Here is a 17,071-nt window from a genome sequence, read left to right on the forward strand (position 1 = left end):
TTTTTTTTTTTTGCAACGAGGCTATCCTTTTCTTAACAGCAGAAAGCCCGGGCTGAGTGGGAAGAGTGGTTCTGGCTGTCTCTCCAGTGCTGAGCTCTCATCCGTCACAACTCACCTCCAAACTGCTTTCCTCACGCCCGAAGGCACAGTTATTATTATTATTATTTTTTAATACTAACAGGAAAGTGGTCTTCTTGGAAGTTTGTTTTTCCAGAAAACACTCTGTGGATGGGGAGAGATAATGGAAATATTACTCATAGTTGGGTTTGGCCATAGAAGGTCTACCCATTTTTCCAGGGCCCGAAGATAGGCTACACTTGGACGTAATAAGTCCTGTGTGATTCTGGGGTTATGAAGGACAGCGGGGGTGAGGGGAAGGAGGAGAGATTGGCTAGGAGGAGGCATGCATAAGGACTGGCAGCACAGGAAGGTCTTTTGCTTGTCCACACTGAGAAAGGGCAGCAAAGCAGCTGGGAGTTCAGAAGGCTCGAAACAGAAGCCACCCCTGCCAAGGGCCCTGGATTATAAGCACAAGGACATGTCATCTAGCACTCCTCAGATGCCTAGGGGAACTCGCTCCAGACCTCTCCAGTCCTCATCCAAGACAAGTAACCTTCCCTTTCTCTGTCACTTCTCCTCTCTCCAAGGAAAACAGCCATCCTTTTCTTTCTTCAAAGACTGGCATCATAGGACAATTTTAAAGAATAATAGGTGGATTCATTCTGGGTCTAAGACAAAGAGGATGCTCCCACCAGGTTCTAAGGAGGCTCTCTGGTGGCAGGAGAGTTTCTGGGGACTCAGGGACACAGCTCTGCAGACACTGGGAGTCCCCTAACTAATAGGCCAGAGAGTATGTCCAGGGATCCTGGATTTGTGGCTGGACCCTTTACTTGTTCAGCTCAAGAAGAGTTGGTTCTCTGCAGAAACAAGTGAGCCTGTGGCATGGTACTCCCTGCACAGCTTAGATGTTAGAAGACACACTTGGCTCTTAGCATGCGTTGGGAAGGGAAGAGCTTAATGCACATGGAAAAGCAAATGAGAAGTTTAAACAGGCTTTGTCCTTTGCAAGGTCTTTTATACGAGATTTGAAAATCTCCTCCCCCACCACCACTAAAATGCAAAAGCGCACAAGACAGTTGCACATTTTGTTTTCTGGCAAAGACCCTCGTCTTTGGAAGCCAAGATTTTCCAGCAAACAGAGTACCAGACTTTCCGGGGAAATGTACAAACCAAAAAGTACCAAGCTGTTCCAGGATGGCCAAGGGGACTCACTCTCTGTGTCTAAAGAGAGAGGAGGGCCTGCTGCCACACTGAGCCCAGGAGGAATCATTGAAGTAACAGAACCCAAAACAGTAAGTGCTGGTCCCAGGGTGCACGAGCTCATCCCTGCCTTCCTCTCCCTACAAGCGGAGGAAGCATCTCAGGAACACCTTCTCTGACCGAAGCCAGAAGGCAGAAAGCACCACTTTTCAAATCCTCTGAAGGGAGAGTGCCCTTTCTGCGAGCAGAACGATAATATAGCCCCACACTGAGACAACTCCATCATCCTAGTCTGTTATTGATTTAAAATATTCTTAAATGAGAGTGAATAAGGAATTAGCCCGTGATTCTTTTTTTTTTTCCTACATAGAGCATGGCACCTTGTACCCAGTCAGTGCTCCGTTAGTGCTGAGCAAAGGCATTAAACACAGAGCACACCTGGTAACCATAACACTGTTATCCTTAAAGTGCGCTACCAAACCTTACACTGCTTTATCCTCACAACACCCCTGTGAGGTAGGTAAGCAATATTCTCATGGCACAGAAAGAGAAATTGGCCCCAGAGTGACTTGACTTGGGTACACTGGCAAAAGGGCAGAGTCCTGCAGGTCTCATCACCAAAGACACAATCTGTCCATGAGAAAGCACCATGCTTGTATTTAAACGCTTTCTCTGACCCTTTTGTTAAAACAAGGAAAATGCTTAAAGACGTCACTCTGTAACATCAGTTTCCTGTGTTTGGGAAGAATACACTTAATGCTGTTTCTGCCCTAGGGAACTGGAAGCACTGACCAGCTGGACACAGTTTCCTCCAGTTTGCTTCCAGAATCCTGCCTCTTCCTTATCTCTCGCCTACCATCCACTGAGGCTCTCCGAGGCGCCAAGCATCCATCTTTGAGTTGCTGTTCACAAACGCCGCAGGATCCTTTCATGAGTCAGAATGAGCATGGTGAGCACACAGGCACAGCAGGGGGGTCCTCTGTGTTCCTTCCTTTTGGTCGCCATCTGAAATACCTTGTGGGAATAAGGCCAGCAGGGTTGGCCTTGCTACACACCCAGACAAACTCGAAGGAGCTATTAACTGACTTTCAGAGTGGGGCTGGTTTATCCTCTGCATCGAATATAGCATTAACCTTGCAGACCAGACTCAGAGCAGGTGGGAATGGAGTCAGACCAGGGCTCCATGGTCAGGGGCAGAAGAATTTGGCAGCGGTACCCAAGACCTGCCCTTGAGAACACTCTGTTCCTCTGGGGCCGTCTCAGAAAGTGACTTTTCTTGCTTTTTTGTAATTTTTGGTGAGCATTTCTATAGCAGAGTAGACCCGGCCAGGACCAGGTGGACTGATCCATGGGAATTGGAACTTCTATAGCTTTGTTTTACAAGACAGTTTTGGGAACCAATTTAGAATTAGTTTCATGGCAGCACTCCTGAGTGCTAACATCCTCCATGGCTCCCACCTGCTCCCACTCTGGGTTAGGTCCTAAGAACAGTTAGGTTCTTAGGATGGGTCTGTTTGCTTGTTCCAAGTATATCTTGGTATTTGAAACTATAACAGTCAAACCATAGTAACACAAAACAAAAAAAACCATGGGTGGGGGGACGGGAAAAGAAATTGAACTTAACTTTTTCAATTCCAATTGTGATGGGGAAAAAAAATCCCAATTTAGAAAAAGATAAAGAAAGGCAAAACCAACTGCATGCTCCTCTCCAGCCCCACGTATCCCTCTGAATCTCGGCCTGCAGGCTCCAAGCACAGCGCACCAGGGAGTGGTGAAGACCCACCATGTGCCCAAGCATTTGTAGCTGGCAAGACAGGTGTTGGAAAAGCACAGCTGAGCTTTCCATCCTCTGCAGGGGAGCTGGAGGGGAATGAGTCCATTTGAGAAGGGAAACCCCAAGGCTTTGAGATACTTCCCAAAGAGCTTCCGGCCACCCCCCACACCATCTCCAGACTTGCTCTGCTCATCCCACCTCATGCCTGTCAGGTCCTCAGTGAACATCCATTCCCAGAAGCAGACTCCCCTGTGTCTTCCTTGGTCTTTCAGGAAAAACTAACATCGTGGGAGGTAAGGATTGACAGATGCCTAGCAGGAGTCAGGTGACCGGATGTCCCTGGCCAGCTGCTACTGTACCGAGTTAGCAATGCTGCGATGTAGCTGACTACTCCAGGGCTCTCTTCCTGCTCGCATGTCCATCTTGCTCACCTCCTGGGCTTCTGGGTACCAAGTGTACCTGAAAACCTCCTCTTTTTACATACTTCTAGTCCCCAAGAAGTGGGGTCACCCTTCTTCCTATGAGATGCCTTCATTACAGACAGCACTGACTGAATCTTCAGAGCATCCCTGAGCAGGCGGGAAAGCAGAGGTGGCCTGATCTGCTCTTCATCCACTTTATGATGGAGAAACCAAGGCACCAAGAGGCGAAGTGGCACCCATGACGGCAGTGGAGCCCTGTATCGGCCTGTGGCCCTTCATGGTCTTTCTGGCTTTAGGGAGAGCACCTAGGAAGTGTGAAGCTAAAGCAAGTGTCTAAGCCTGAGGGCCCCAGGGCTACATCGAGGATGGACTGCTCGACTGTATCCGCAGTGACAGATGGCCAAAGGTTACTTAGAGACAGGTGCTCTCACGGTTACCAGCCAGCACTGTACCAAGAGAGAAGTCATAAATATCCTTTCTCCTTTGGCGTGGAGGGTGATGTTCCAGAAGCTAGCCTCCCTGAAAGCTGGAACACTGATGGCTGACTGACTTCAGTGTGAGGAGGGGGTGAGGGATTCCTGCTGGGGACCAGCACAGGACAGCATCTCCTACTTGGGCAGTCACATTTTTCTTCACGCAATGGGCATCCCAGGGCAGGTGTCCCTAGGTCCCACCTGCTCCCGTCCCTGTGGTCTATTCTTAGCCCCTGGCACAGGTGCTGGCCTGGAGAAGGAGCATCCCCTGCGGAGGCAGTCTGTCTGCTGCACTGGAGCCATCATTAATAGCACTCATGACCTTTGGCTCCAGAACATTCCTGCTGTGTCCTGCCAGTCACTGCAAAGAAAGGTACCGAGAGAAAGAAGATGATGCCTGGGAGCTGAACAAGGCAGAAAGAGCTGGGTAAGCAGAGGAGAAAGCCAGGACTAGGTCAAGTCAGTGTCTTCTGGCATTCAGCCAGTAGCAACAGCTACAGCATTTGGAGTATGAACCAGAAACCTTTAGACCATCCAGAGATGGGAAAGGCGAGGCAGACTTTGTCACTACATCTTCCTTTCCCTCAAGGAAAGGCTTAGAGAAAACCCATAAGAAAACGGGCTTGCCTTTGACATTGTCATACATTTCAAAGTCGAGACAGGCACATGTTGACTTAGGATGCGCTGAAGAGCTAATAAGGCTGTAGCTGGATAATCATCACCAATGCCACATTCCAGAGGCTGGGCTGTAGATGAGAAAGGAAAGCTGCTCAAACCGGGACAGAGCTGTTTGAGGAGAGGAGATAGTGGAAGGACATACTTGAACCCGGAGGAGGCTCCCATAATGCCCCCTCATGTCCTTGATGAAAGGAACAAAGGATAAGCCTAGCTTCCTTCCTGCAGGAAGGGATTTTGGGTCTTGAGAAGACCGGAGCCCAGGAATCGGTGGGTGTTTGATATGCAGTGCTTAAAACTGCTCCCTGGGAGACTGGCTGGGCACTGGAAGAGCTTGACTCCTTAGAGTCCTCTCCTTCTCCTCTGTATTGTCTTTCCCAGGATTCCCTGGAGCATGCTTAGATTTCCCTGTCAGTTTTTCAATTGCCACTTGGGCCCTTGGATTTACACCGACCTCTCTTCCCTTTTCATGCCAAATTTGTATCCCATGCCTCAAACCAGACCTGGTGCGGTTATTTTAGTATTTGCCAATTGCTGTGCAAGTAGGTGCAAGATGACCATACACAACCACCTGGATCAAGACTTCTTAGCACCGCCGGGTATTGGTCACACCCTAACCTTATTCTCATCTAGACTCCTCTACATACACCAGGGGCCCAAACCTGCATACGGCAGCCATCTTGCTCTGCTTCAAGGTAGAGAATTTTTCACAGGTCCAGAAGCATCAAGACTTAGGGCTCATGAGAGACCCAGTTAGTGAGGCATGGAATAGACAAGGGGAAATGAAATCACTAATTCTTTTGGGAGAACATGGGGCACTCATGCAAGTGAACTCAGATGCAAGTGAAGAAGGGGCACCCGACCTTCCCAGAGCTGCTCAGAGGGAGACAAACATCTGGCGGTGACAACAGGTCAGGCTGCAGGAGGAATGGAGAAAGGAATATGATTTGGTGCTTTAAAAAAAAAAAACCCGTATGCTTTTCTGAGAATTGGGTTTGTACTGGGTCGGAAGCCAGTAGCATGAAAGGTCACATGACCAGGACAGTTGTCCTTGGGACCAGAGAGGATCCGCCCTCATTTAGTCACCATGGGACCCTAGGAGTCACTGCTGCTGAGAGGCCACAGGGGCGACAAAGAATTGGGTGATTCGGACAGTTGGGAAGACAGAGCCTGCTGTCTTCCAGCTCCCAATCTACTTGGGCCTTGTGGATTCGTCCTGACATCCCTGGTTCCAGTTATGGGACAAGTCTGACCTTAAAGAGCAGAGAAACACTTTATAGAGACCGACTGTGTTTGGGAAATCAGAAATTCTGGGGCGAATGGAGTCAATGGGAGCAGGTTTGATGGGCTTAGATCCTCTTAACTTTCCTCATTATGTCCTTAAGGGACCTGAAGAGTCCCAAGGCAGGGCCATCCAAGCTTGAGGGGTGGAGGGGAGGCTTGCGGAAACAAACCCAGCAAAACCAGTTCTTGTTCCACTGATTGGACCATATTTCTTAGAAATATAAAAAAGACAACTGTTCTGTATGTGCTTAGAGAAATGAAATACGGAGGTCTTTTGGCATAATCTATGTGTGTGGGGGGGTGGGGACAAAATGAAAAGAAAGAACGAGGTACCAACAGGCTTACCTACCAAAGCTAAATACTTGGAATTGGTTGTTTGCCATCAAGAGGTCCAGTGAAAAAAACAGGTGCAGAGATTTCGCTTGCAAGCACTATAGGTTACAGCTGGGGAAAACTTAGATGGATTTGTTAACTCGTGAAAGGGAAAGTTGTCGGGGGGGGGGGAGCAGATACTCTGCTAGGTGCAGTGGTCCTGCTGTGGGGTGCCAAGGTCATCTGGGAGGAAGACACTGAGGATGTGTGAAGTCCACTGGTGACACCTGGGAATCAGCCAGCCACCAATAGCCTCTGAAGGAGAAGGACACTAGAAGATTCCACGGGAAGCAATGCCTAAGAACAAAGGAGACAGGAAATGGGGCTCTGTATGATGATGGGGGCCATGCCGCCAGAGGAACCAGATCGTTCCGTCTTTGCTCCCTTCTGCTTTGCTCTCTGCTTCTTGGCTCACTTTTCACCCCTCTTCTTGTCTCTGTGGTCGTCCAGGCTACTGCCCAAAGATGTACATTTTCTACTGCATTACTGGGAAAGGTAAGGCATGACGGAGGAGTCTAGAGAGAGGGACAGGAATGCTACTAAAGAAGGAAAGGAGTCCAGACTCACCAAGGCTACACCATTGGGCTGGTGAGACATCATGACCTCCTCCTCCCTCACTTCCCCTGGCTAAGGCTTCCCTAGGCTGGAACCTGTTTTCCCGACGTTGGATGCTCCCAGTCAACACCCGCAGTTTCTTAGCTTTGTGTAAACATGGACACGTGTGCTTGTGCATGCGCGCTAGAGATGGAGCAGTCACGCCGAGGGGGCAGGCTAAAGCCAATGGTGGGATCAAAGAGCAAGAGATAGAATGGAAGCATGCCTAAGGCTGGACAAGTAAGGTGGCAGGGGTCCAGAGGGCTCATGCGGCATTGAAGCTATTCCAGTGCCACACAGAGCCCCAAACCTGGGAAGAACAAGAGTCGGGATCAGAGCTGGCCAGAGGATTGCCCAGCCACCCCACAGATGACCTCTTCAGTTCCCCAGTCTGAGCAGAGCATGGGCTGGAGCTTGGGGACAGAGCCCCAGCAGGTGCTGAAGACAGACTGAACAAGTCTTGTGGGAGCTCCCTCTGTTCACTGCTTTCATGCACAGATCCAAGCTGTCCCTCTCTCCCTGGCTTGCTCCCACCTGGCAGAGGCAGCCCAGTTTGTCTTCACCTCAGCCCAAGTGTGCTCGCTTGTATCCTGCTTCCCAGAGCAGGGACCAGGTAGGACCCTCTGAGACCCCATATTAGGGGTCCTGCAAAGTTGCAGTAATGCATGAGATACGGGGGTGGGTGGGACAAAGGAGGGAGCAGTTAGTTTCACAACTAATACATGTTTTAAGGTTTAAGGGAGAAAAAAAAAAAGATTTGAATAAACCATGAAGGAGTAACAAGGAGGGGCTTTTTTGAATAGTTATTTAAAATAAAATATAAAAAATTCATCAAACATAAAAAATTCCTCAGTTTTTGAACTTCTCTTAAGTATAGCTCAGTGTGAGGTCTTGCACCCTGAACAGTTACATCCAGAATTAAAAAAATAATCACAACCACAGACAATAAAGACTAACAGTATGTACTTAAAAATACTGTGCATGTATATATAGATATATATATATTTACACATATATATCTTTTGCAGAGATATTTTTCTTTTTATGATTAATTTTCTTTTTTTCTTTTCTTTCATTTTTCCTAATGTGTGCCCAAGTGAGATAGAATGGTATCAAAATAATACCCTAAAACAGAAATACTCTTTAAAGGAACAGTACCTTCCAAAAACAAATTAAAAATTTTACAAATGGTCAACCATACTTGTGACACCTCCAGAAATTCACCTTGGTATAGTGAGAAAAATAAACAGTTGTCTCAAATCCTCACCAAAGCCACAGGGCCTGGAGGAACAGTTTCTGCTGCTGGGTAGGGACTTGCTCTCCAGGTGGATGGCACACTCAGATGCCACTTTGCCCACCTTTCCATCCAGCCCCTTACATTTCCCTTTCCCAGCTACCACAGTATCTGCCTCATTTCAACTTTGTTATTTCTGGCAAGACCTTACAGCAGGTGTACACACACACACACACTCTCTCTCTCTCTCTCTCTCTCTCTCTCTCACACACACACACAGTCCACTCACCCCAAATGCACCAGGCTGAATGAGTCTCAGCCAACCACATTGACAGAAGCACCAGTCTGTGAAATGGGTTGGTTAATACGATTTGACTTTTTGATATAGAGATCGATAGTCTAGTGTTCCTCTTTATGTTATTTTTCAAAAGCACAAATGAAAAATGAAAAAAGAAAAACTCTTTACGGATCAGTTTAAGGCTCCCTACCAAAAATGGAAAGAGAAGAGGCCTTCCACACTGTCACACGTGACACACACGCGCCCTTCTCAGCCCTAAAACGACGGAAGAGATCATTGTCACCAGTCAGGGACTAAGTATTGTGCCTTTAAATTGAAGTCATCCTTTTTGCTACCATGCTGAGTTGTATCATTAATGATTCTCTTTGATGGTGTTTGTGGACATTTCCTTTGATCTGCTTTTAGAATTTACCAAATTGGGTGTCTGGGGGGTTTCATTCTTGTTTTTGTTTTGCCTTTTTTTTGTTTGTTTTTCTTGTTTTGCACAGGAAAAACAATGCAATTCTTGCTAGGCAAATGTTTAAATGGCACATAGTCAGCCTTCCAGTAGCTTTTCCGGCCAGTGGAGATCCAAGTAGCTTCTAGAAGGCTTTGCAAAATGGGAAAGGGGCAAGAGAAACTGAATAAAGAGAGGGGTTTCTATGCCTTTGCTTTTGGTCAGTTTGTTTGTTGTTTGTTTGTTTGTTTTTCAATACAAATCATCAGATAGGAAGGATCGTTTTTGGTGTGGTATCTGTTTGTTGTTTTAATTTGTTTGTTTTGTTGGTAGATTTTGTTTCGTTTGATTATTTAATTTTTTTTTCTCTCCTGGTGTGAAAGTCACCAGAGAGTTTTGTGTGAGAAAACAAGACAGTACCTAAAGAAACTCAGCACCTAAGGGCATAAGGCAGTTGAAGGTTTCTGTTTGTTTGTTTAGTTTAGTTTTGTTTTGTTCTCTCAATCAGCACCAATCCCATCAATGATCTACACTTGGTGTAAAGTAGAAAACTTTTTTGTTTCTTTTGGAGAGGAGAGAGCTCCTCCTTCTCCACCCTAGGAACTGTAGTGTGGGATTAATTTTTTTTTCAATACTGTTTCTTATGTGTAAAAAACAAAAGAAAGCTTTTCTTTGTTTTTACTTACAAAACATAGAGAATATCTTTGTATACATATAGTGACTGGAAAGAAAGCTTATCTGAAGGGGATGTGACTCATTGATCTGTTTGTAGTGTTGGTGGTGGCGGTGTGGTGGTGGTGGCGGTGGTGGTGGTGGTTCTGTGTATTGGGGGAAGGGAGGGTTATATTTCTTGCAGGCGGCATTGACCGCAACCAGACTTAAGGTCCCCTTCTCAATCTGGGTCAAGGTGTTCTAGAGTGAAGACTCATACTGCAGCAGCTCATAAAGCAGAGGCCCATCTCGGTAGCGAATGCCCACTGCGGTGGGGGTGACGTACTGCAGAATGTTAATAGTCCTCCGCAGCCTCCTGTCTACAAAGTGCGCATCCCAGGCCGGGTACCTCTTTCTTGGCATGTCAATCTTAATCAGGGGCCCTTCTGGGTGGTAAGGACGCCCTGACGGGGTGGAGGGCCCCATGGGTCTCACTTGGAATACAGGCAGGCAAGTATCAGCCGTGAGGTCCTCCTGCTGTTCCGTCACGGCTCTGGTGGGAGTGACCTGGGTCCCCCGGTACCCAGGGGTCTGAGGTGCCATGGGCTCAACATCGGGGGGCAAAGGGATGCCCCAGAGCAGCTCGGCACAACAGGAGCTGGCAAAGACCTTAGCCCGCGGCCCCATGGGATGCAACACGCCATAGTATAAGAGCATGAGCGCGATCCCAGCCACAAAGCTAACGAAGACACAGCACAGTGCTGGCACGGCGTAGGAGTCAGTGTTCTCCGGGTTTCTGTAGAAATACCAAAGGAACGTCAAGGCAGCGTTCTCGGTCAAGACTATCGTATAGTATGCGAACATTCGGTATCGAGTCCGCCCTTCCTTGACGTTAAACCAGCAGAAAATGTACACGATCCCTACCACCATGTTGAAGAGGATCTCCTCCCACTTGGACATGCAGAAGTCTGTCCCTCCATGGATGACCCAGAAGGCCATGGCGCACCAATGCACCACCACGAAGATCCCGAAATACAGCTGGAAGATGGAAGCGAACAGGGCGAAAGAGATAACCCGGGAGGAGATGGTGAAAAGGCGCCAGAAGAGGTGGATGAGGGCCCCTCGGTAACTCATGCTCTTCTTGTCGTCCCTCGAGTCCCGCAGCAGCTTGTGATAGGAGGCTAGCACCCAAGCCAGGGACATCAGGGACGTCACAGAGGAGACACCTGCCAAAAGGACACAAACCCACACAGTTAACACCTCGGATATCTACTGCCGACCCCGTGGAGGATGGAACTCCTGGCTGAGGAGCCGCCCCCACACACAATCTAGAGGAGGAAGGAGAGAGAGGAAAAACAAAATCGGGCACTGGACCAGAGTCCCGGCTGTTTCGCACACCGAGAACTGTGGGTGTCTGAAGTCGGTTTCAGAGACCCCGTTGCCGTTTGAGAGTCTGGAGGCTCAGGAGCAGAGTGAAGGGGCCCTGCCTGGCCTGGCGTTGGGAACTAGGGAGCATCTGCAACGAGTAGGGACCACTCTGCTGTCTACCTTAAGGGTCCTTGTTGCAGAAGTCATCTTGGGTTTGTGGAGGCCCACCCTAGCGAAAGCTCCTCCCTCAATCATTCTTTCCGTGAGAGTGCTGGGCGGCTCGCTCTCGGTCCCAAATACCCTTCTCTGGACCTTTTCCTACTCAGCCTTCCTCCTTAACCAGACATCCAAAGCCGCAGTGGGATGTCCGTCCCCTCGCTGGCATCTGCGGCACTGTCCTGACCTCTACACACACTCTTCCTGCTCACCCAGCAGCCCCCTTGAGGTCTTCCCTCGCCATTGTCCTCTCTCCTCTGGTCTCCCAGGTTAGAATTACTACCCCCTGATTCAGAAGTGCTCCTTTCCCTCGTGGGTTTGGTGATGTTTTCTGGGGGCCTCTGTGGTTCATTCCCCCAGGAAATCCTCCAACGCTCAAGGAGTCTAGGAGCTTGGATGTCTCTGAGCCCTGGAACCACGCCAATTTCTCTAAAGTATTTTTCGTTCTGACTTTGCTTAATTGATGTTTGTGAACAAATCAAGCGAAATGGCAATGATCGCTTCTGGTTATGATCCAATCCACCCATGAACAGGTAGTCATCCACCAAGCATGGCTGCCTAACGCCCTCTCTACCCAGGATTCCCCCATCATCCCTGAATCCTCACGCGTAGCCCAAGTGAGCGTCTAGCGCCCCCTTGTGTAATCCTTCCTAAAATTCAGAACTAAATGCAACTGGAGGCCCGGCTACCATCTCACTGACGGTCTCCTTAACAAACTGTCTATTCTCACAAGCACGGCTCTCTTGTTATGTCACGTCCTCCAGGCCCAAATCAGCTCTGTGCTACCCACTAGTGTTAAAGTCAGATTCAGGTACTCAAGGGACCAAGAAAGATGCCTCAGAGCCTCGCTTGGGTCCCTGCACACTACCTTATAAGGATTCAGATTTCAAGGAGGAAACAAAGTCCTTCTGCTTGCCGCTTCCAGAATTATGATCCTGCCCGGCTCGCGAATCTCCCTCCTCCCCTCCTCTCTGGGTCTCAGACTGTGAAATAGTGTGTCAGGAGCCACAGCACACCCAGCACGTGGGCAGCACACAGAGCATTGAACGTCTAGATGTTTGACTGCCACCAGGAGCATGTGCGCTGCTCATATCAACGAAGACGCAAAACAAACAGGGGCGATGAGGCACAAACCATTTGAAAAAATATCTTTAGAGCAGTGACGGTGGATTTTCATCCAACCTCTCTGGAAAGTTCTATAATGGATACTTGAATACCCTGCCTGCTTGTCCTACACGCAGGGCATCTATCTGGTCTGTTTCTCAGAGACCATACATGGTTTGTGGTACAAATATTAAGAGACAGGTTGTGTTCTAGCTGCTAGGTTGAAGTAGGGATGGCCGGTCCTCATAGGATTCATTTGACTTGGGTGTGGGTTTCCAGAGGGAAGAGAACAGGAAGTCACACCATGGAATCTTGTGTCAGACGTAATCCCTGGGACACTCTCAGGAAATTCCTTTCAAACATTCTTGTGACTCCATTGCCACCTGACTAACCAGTCTTCCTTCCTTCCTTCCTTCCTTCCTTCCTTCCTTCCTTCCTTCCTTCCCTTTTTCCCTTGAATTGGGGTGTTTCTAAGTAGCCTAGGTTGGTCTCAAACTCACTACTGTAGCACAGGTTAGCCTGGAACTCCCAATCATCCTGCCTCAATCTCCAGAATTCTAACAACTGAATTCACTTATTTTTGTTTGTGTGCATGCACAGGTGTGTGTGTGTGTGTATACATGTATTCATGTCTCTCTGTGTATAGGCATGCATAGACATATGCACAAGCATGTAAAGACCAGAAGTCAATGTCGGGTGACATTTCTTAAGAGCTATACACTTTATGTTTTGAGACAGGGCCTCTCATTGGGACCTGAGGTTACTTAGAAGGCTAGGCTGGCTAGCTAGTGACCTTCAGGGATGCCCTTGTCTCTACACCCCAATACCGAGATTACAAGGCTTTTTATGTGATGCTGAGGATCATTGATGTCCTCATGCTTGCATGATAAACACTTGATTGGCTTAACCATCTTCCCAGCTCCAACTCACCCCCCCTCTCTCTTTCTCTCCCTCTCCCTCCCTTCCTTTCTTTTTGTTTGTTTGTTTGTTTTTTCAAGACAAAGTTTCTTTGTGTAACAGTCCTGGCTGTCCTTGAATTTGTTTTTGTTTTGTAGACCAGCTTGGCCTCAGACTCACAGAGATCCACTGTCTCCTAAGTGCTGAGATTAAAGAAATGTGTCACCATGCCCAGCTTTGAACTCATTCATTCTCATTCTCTCTCTCTCTCTCTCTCTCTCTCTCTCTCTCTCTCTCTCTCTCTCTCTCGTTTCTCTGTGTTTCCTAGCTGTCTTGGAACTTGCTCTGTAGACCAGGCTGGCCTCAAACTCACAGAGATCCGCCTGACTCTGCCTCCTGAGTTCTGGGATTAAAGGGGTGTACCACCACCACCAAGCCAGAATTCATTTCTTGGTGCTAATCTTTAAGCACCTACTGGGATTGTCATGACTTGGCTGTCAGAAAGGAGTTTTATGCAAGTGAAATAGGAGGAAGGCTTGATCTGGGATTCCTCCTAACACAATGGGAACGATCACTGCCCTATTATTTTCCACTCGGGAGACCAAGAGTGCTGAGCTTGTACAGCAGGAAATAAACTTGTGGCCCACATGGAATTTGTCCTCACAGACATTCCAGAATAGCCAGTGGCCACTCCCCAGAGACCTACAGCCCACAGGCAGCAAGGAGAAACAAATCATAGGTCCTTGAAGCCATGGAATTGCTTAGGCTTCCAAACCACTACATGGTTAGCCTGCTCCCTCCAGTACAGCTATGGCCCTTAGATGCTGCTATGACTGATGGGCCACATCCCTCCAGTACAGCTGTGGTCCTTAGATGCTGCTGTGACTGATGGGCCACATCCTTCCAGTACAGCTGTGGTCCTTAGATGCTGCTGTGACTGATGGGCCACATCCTTCCAGTACAGCTGTGGTCCTTAGATGGACCTTCAAGGCTCCATTCAATCTAGGCTGTCTCAAGAGTTACACATGCACCTGCCAGCCCCCTGCCTGCACCTCTCAGTGGTCCATCTCCAGAAGGTTCAGATAGAGGTCCTGATGGTAGGGAATCCTCCGTAAGCCCCTCTGTCCTTTCAGGGGTCCACCCATGCCAACCCCTCCAGGATCACTTCACCCCTAGAAATTGTCTCCGCTTGAGGGTCTCCTCGCCAGTATTCACACGTGTGTAGCCAAATATCACGTCACTGAGACCTTTATCAGAGATCAGCTTCTTGGCCCACAATCACCGCATTCAGAACACAACCTTCACTGCCCCCCCCCATGCCTTCCTCTTTTCCCATTTATTCTCTATCCCTCCATACACAGATGCTGAATCTCCTTTGCTGCTTTGTTTTGGGGTAAAGGTTAGCTCCCAAGGGCAGGGCCGAACCTTGAGAGATTTCTCTAGGATTACGAACAAAACCTGTCTGGGTGCTTTTTTACATGCAAGGGTCCCCAGCTAGCTTCAGATTCTGTAGTATATGCCCTGGAAAAGGACTTTTATCCACTCAGCCTTCACAATCTCCTCCTTGTCTTAACTGTGGGAAGGGGTGCTCCCAGGAAGCCCCAACCTGTGTCTTCGTATTTCAGAAAGAACGGCTTGGAAACAGAAGAAAGAGTAAGGGTACCACCGATACTGAAGGCTTCCAGAGCGTCGGGTGCTATGCCAAACCCTGCGTTATTTCACCCATTCTGAACAATAAACCCTAACTGCCTGTTAGTGTCTCCATTTCACAGACTATCGCATGCTCAGAGAGGTAAAGGAACTGCTCATGGTTTCTGGGCTCGGCAGACCTTTGATCTGATGCTTTGACATTTGTGGCCTTGCTGCCCCTGGAGAAGTCAGGGTAATTCCTAGAGAGAGCAGACTTTGCCTATGAGCAATGCTTTCAAATCTCAGCATAAAAGCCCGCCTCTTCCAGGAGCTGCCACCCTCTGGTCCATCTGCCACCTGCTCTTATCACCCCAGGCCAGGGATAAACATCGCCCTCTGGCTAGGGGAACACACATGATTCCTATGGTTCACAGCAGCTATCCCTGAACTGTTCTGCCTGCCTACCTGCCTGCTGTTCCTGTGGAAGCCACAGTAACAACCTTGACAACCTTCTCCCTTCCTGCCTCCCTCAGTCTCTGCCTCCTGTTTGGCACAAGGCTGCCTGTACTACAAGCCCCTGGGTACAATGAGTTTCTCTTTCTGGATCTTGGAATTACAAACCCTTTTGTTGTGAGTATGTGTGTTCAGAAGTGTACATGTGTGTGGGTCCATATGTGTGTGGGTCCTTATGTGTGTGGGACCGTGTGTGGGTCCATGTGGTGGGGGTCCATATGTGTGTGGGTCCATGTGGGGGGTCCATATGTGTATGTGTGTTCATGTGTATGTGTGTTCATGAATGTACATGTGTGTGGGTCCTTATGTGTGGGGGACCATGTGTGTGGGAGTCCATATGCATGGGGGTCCATATGTGTGTGCACACCATAGGCTCCTTTCAGGTGTCTTCCTCAATCGCTTATTTATTGTTGTTGTTGTTTTTTGTTTGTTTGTTTGTTTTTTTTTAAATCTCTCACTCAACCCGGAGCATACCAATTGGTGAGGCTGGCTGACAAGCAAGCCCTGGGGGTCCTCCTATCTGTTTCCCCAGTTCTGGGAGCACAGGCATGAGCCACCATGTGAGACTTTGACCCATGAGTGCCAGGTAAACTCAAGTCCTCAAGCTTGCAGGACAGGCATTTTACCAGCCGAGCCAGCTCCCCAGCCCCAGTAACGGTTTTCAGTTGCCATTCTCTCCTGATGCCATATTTGGATCATAATAAAATAGATCCCTTAAGATCCCTATCAGTCGGTCAGACAGCTAGACTAGTAAGCTATTGGGTAGGAGGATGCAAGTCTGGGACACTTAACTCCCAAGTCCCAGTTGCCTTTGGGCTACAATCCAAAGAACATTCAGTAGTTTTCATCCCCAATGGGCCGGGCTCAGAACTTGGTGAGCCAAGCTGCTCTCTGAGGCAGGAAGGCAGCATGCTTCTGACATGAGCCCCAGAGTCAGCCAAGAGCTGCCTCTACTGTCCAAAGAGATGCTGGGCTCAAGCCCACCCCCTCAACTGTGAGAAGTCCATGGTGACTGACAGCTCTCCTTGAGGGCACTGCTTTAAGAGCGGAAGGAAAACGGCAGTAACAGGGCTGGGCTTAGCAGCCAGCACAGAGAAAAGCTGGATGCCCACGAGTGCATTCAAACAGACACATAAGCTGCATGAATGTGCCATTCTGTCTTGAGGTCTCGCTGCTGCCTCGGCCTAGATAGATTCTTCCCTGCTTTCTCTGCTGGCCCACCTCCTGCTTATTCTCAGAGCTCAGCCCGGGCATTGCTTCCTCCTTGAACACCCTACACATGCCCTGGGATGCACAGTGGGAAATACATCTGGCCTTGCCACAGCACTCCAAACATTTGCTCCTCCATTGCTTCTACTTCAAAACCACTTTCTGCAGACTGTCGGCCCCAGTCCATCCCTGAACTGTGATTTCCCTTCTGAAAGAACTGACTTATGATCTCCATGTGCCTCTGTGTGTGTGTGTGTGTGTGTGTATGGTCATGTGTGCATGTATACATATATGAATACACATGCATGGGTGTATATATGCATGTGGCAGTTTGGAGTTGAAACCTGAGCATCATTTTCAGTCACTTTCCACCTTAGTTTTTAACACAGGATCTGTCATTGAGCCTGAGCTCTTCATTCAGCCAGACCTGCTGGTCAGTGAGCTCCAGGGATCTTCCCATTTCTGCCTCCCCAGTACTGCGGTTTACAGGCAGGTACTACTGTGCCTGGAATTTTTTTTAAATATAGGTTCTAGAGCTCAGATATGACTTGCTGGGCCATCCCACCAACTCCTGACTTTTACATCATCATCATTATGTGCACTGGTGTTTTGCCATGGGTGTCAGGTCCCCTGGAACTGGGGTTACAGACAGTTGTGAGCTG

The 17,071-nt window shown here is 48.6% G+C and overlaps 1 protein-coding gene across 1 annotated transcript in view; it reads right to left on the reverse strand.

The window, feature by feature from the left end:
* Positions 1-8,049: 8,049 nt before the first annotated feature.
* Xkr6 (XK related 6) overlaps positions 8,050-17,071 on the reverse strand; it is a 205,846-nt gene continuing 196,824 nt past the window's right edge. The window contains exon 3 of the mRNA XM_050152294.1: positions 8,050-10,699. Within this exon, the coding sequence (XP_050008251.1) occupies positions 9,735-10,699 (965 nt within the window). The 3' untranslated portion in view covers positions 8,050-9,734. The remainder of the gene's footprint in view (positions 10,700-17,071) is intronic.

Source organism: Alexandromys fortis, unplaced genomic scaffold (genome assembly GCF_014885135.2).
Source record: "Alexandromys fortis isolate MF-2015 unplaced genomic scaffold, M_Fortis_MF-2015_v1.1 scaffold_75, whole genome shotgun sequence".
Lineage (NCBI taxonomy): Eukaryota > Metazoa > Chordata > Mammalia > Rodentia > Cricetidae > Alexandromys > Alexandromys fortis.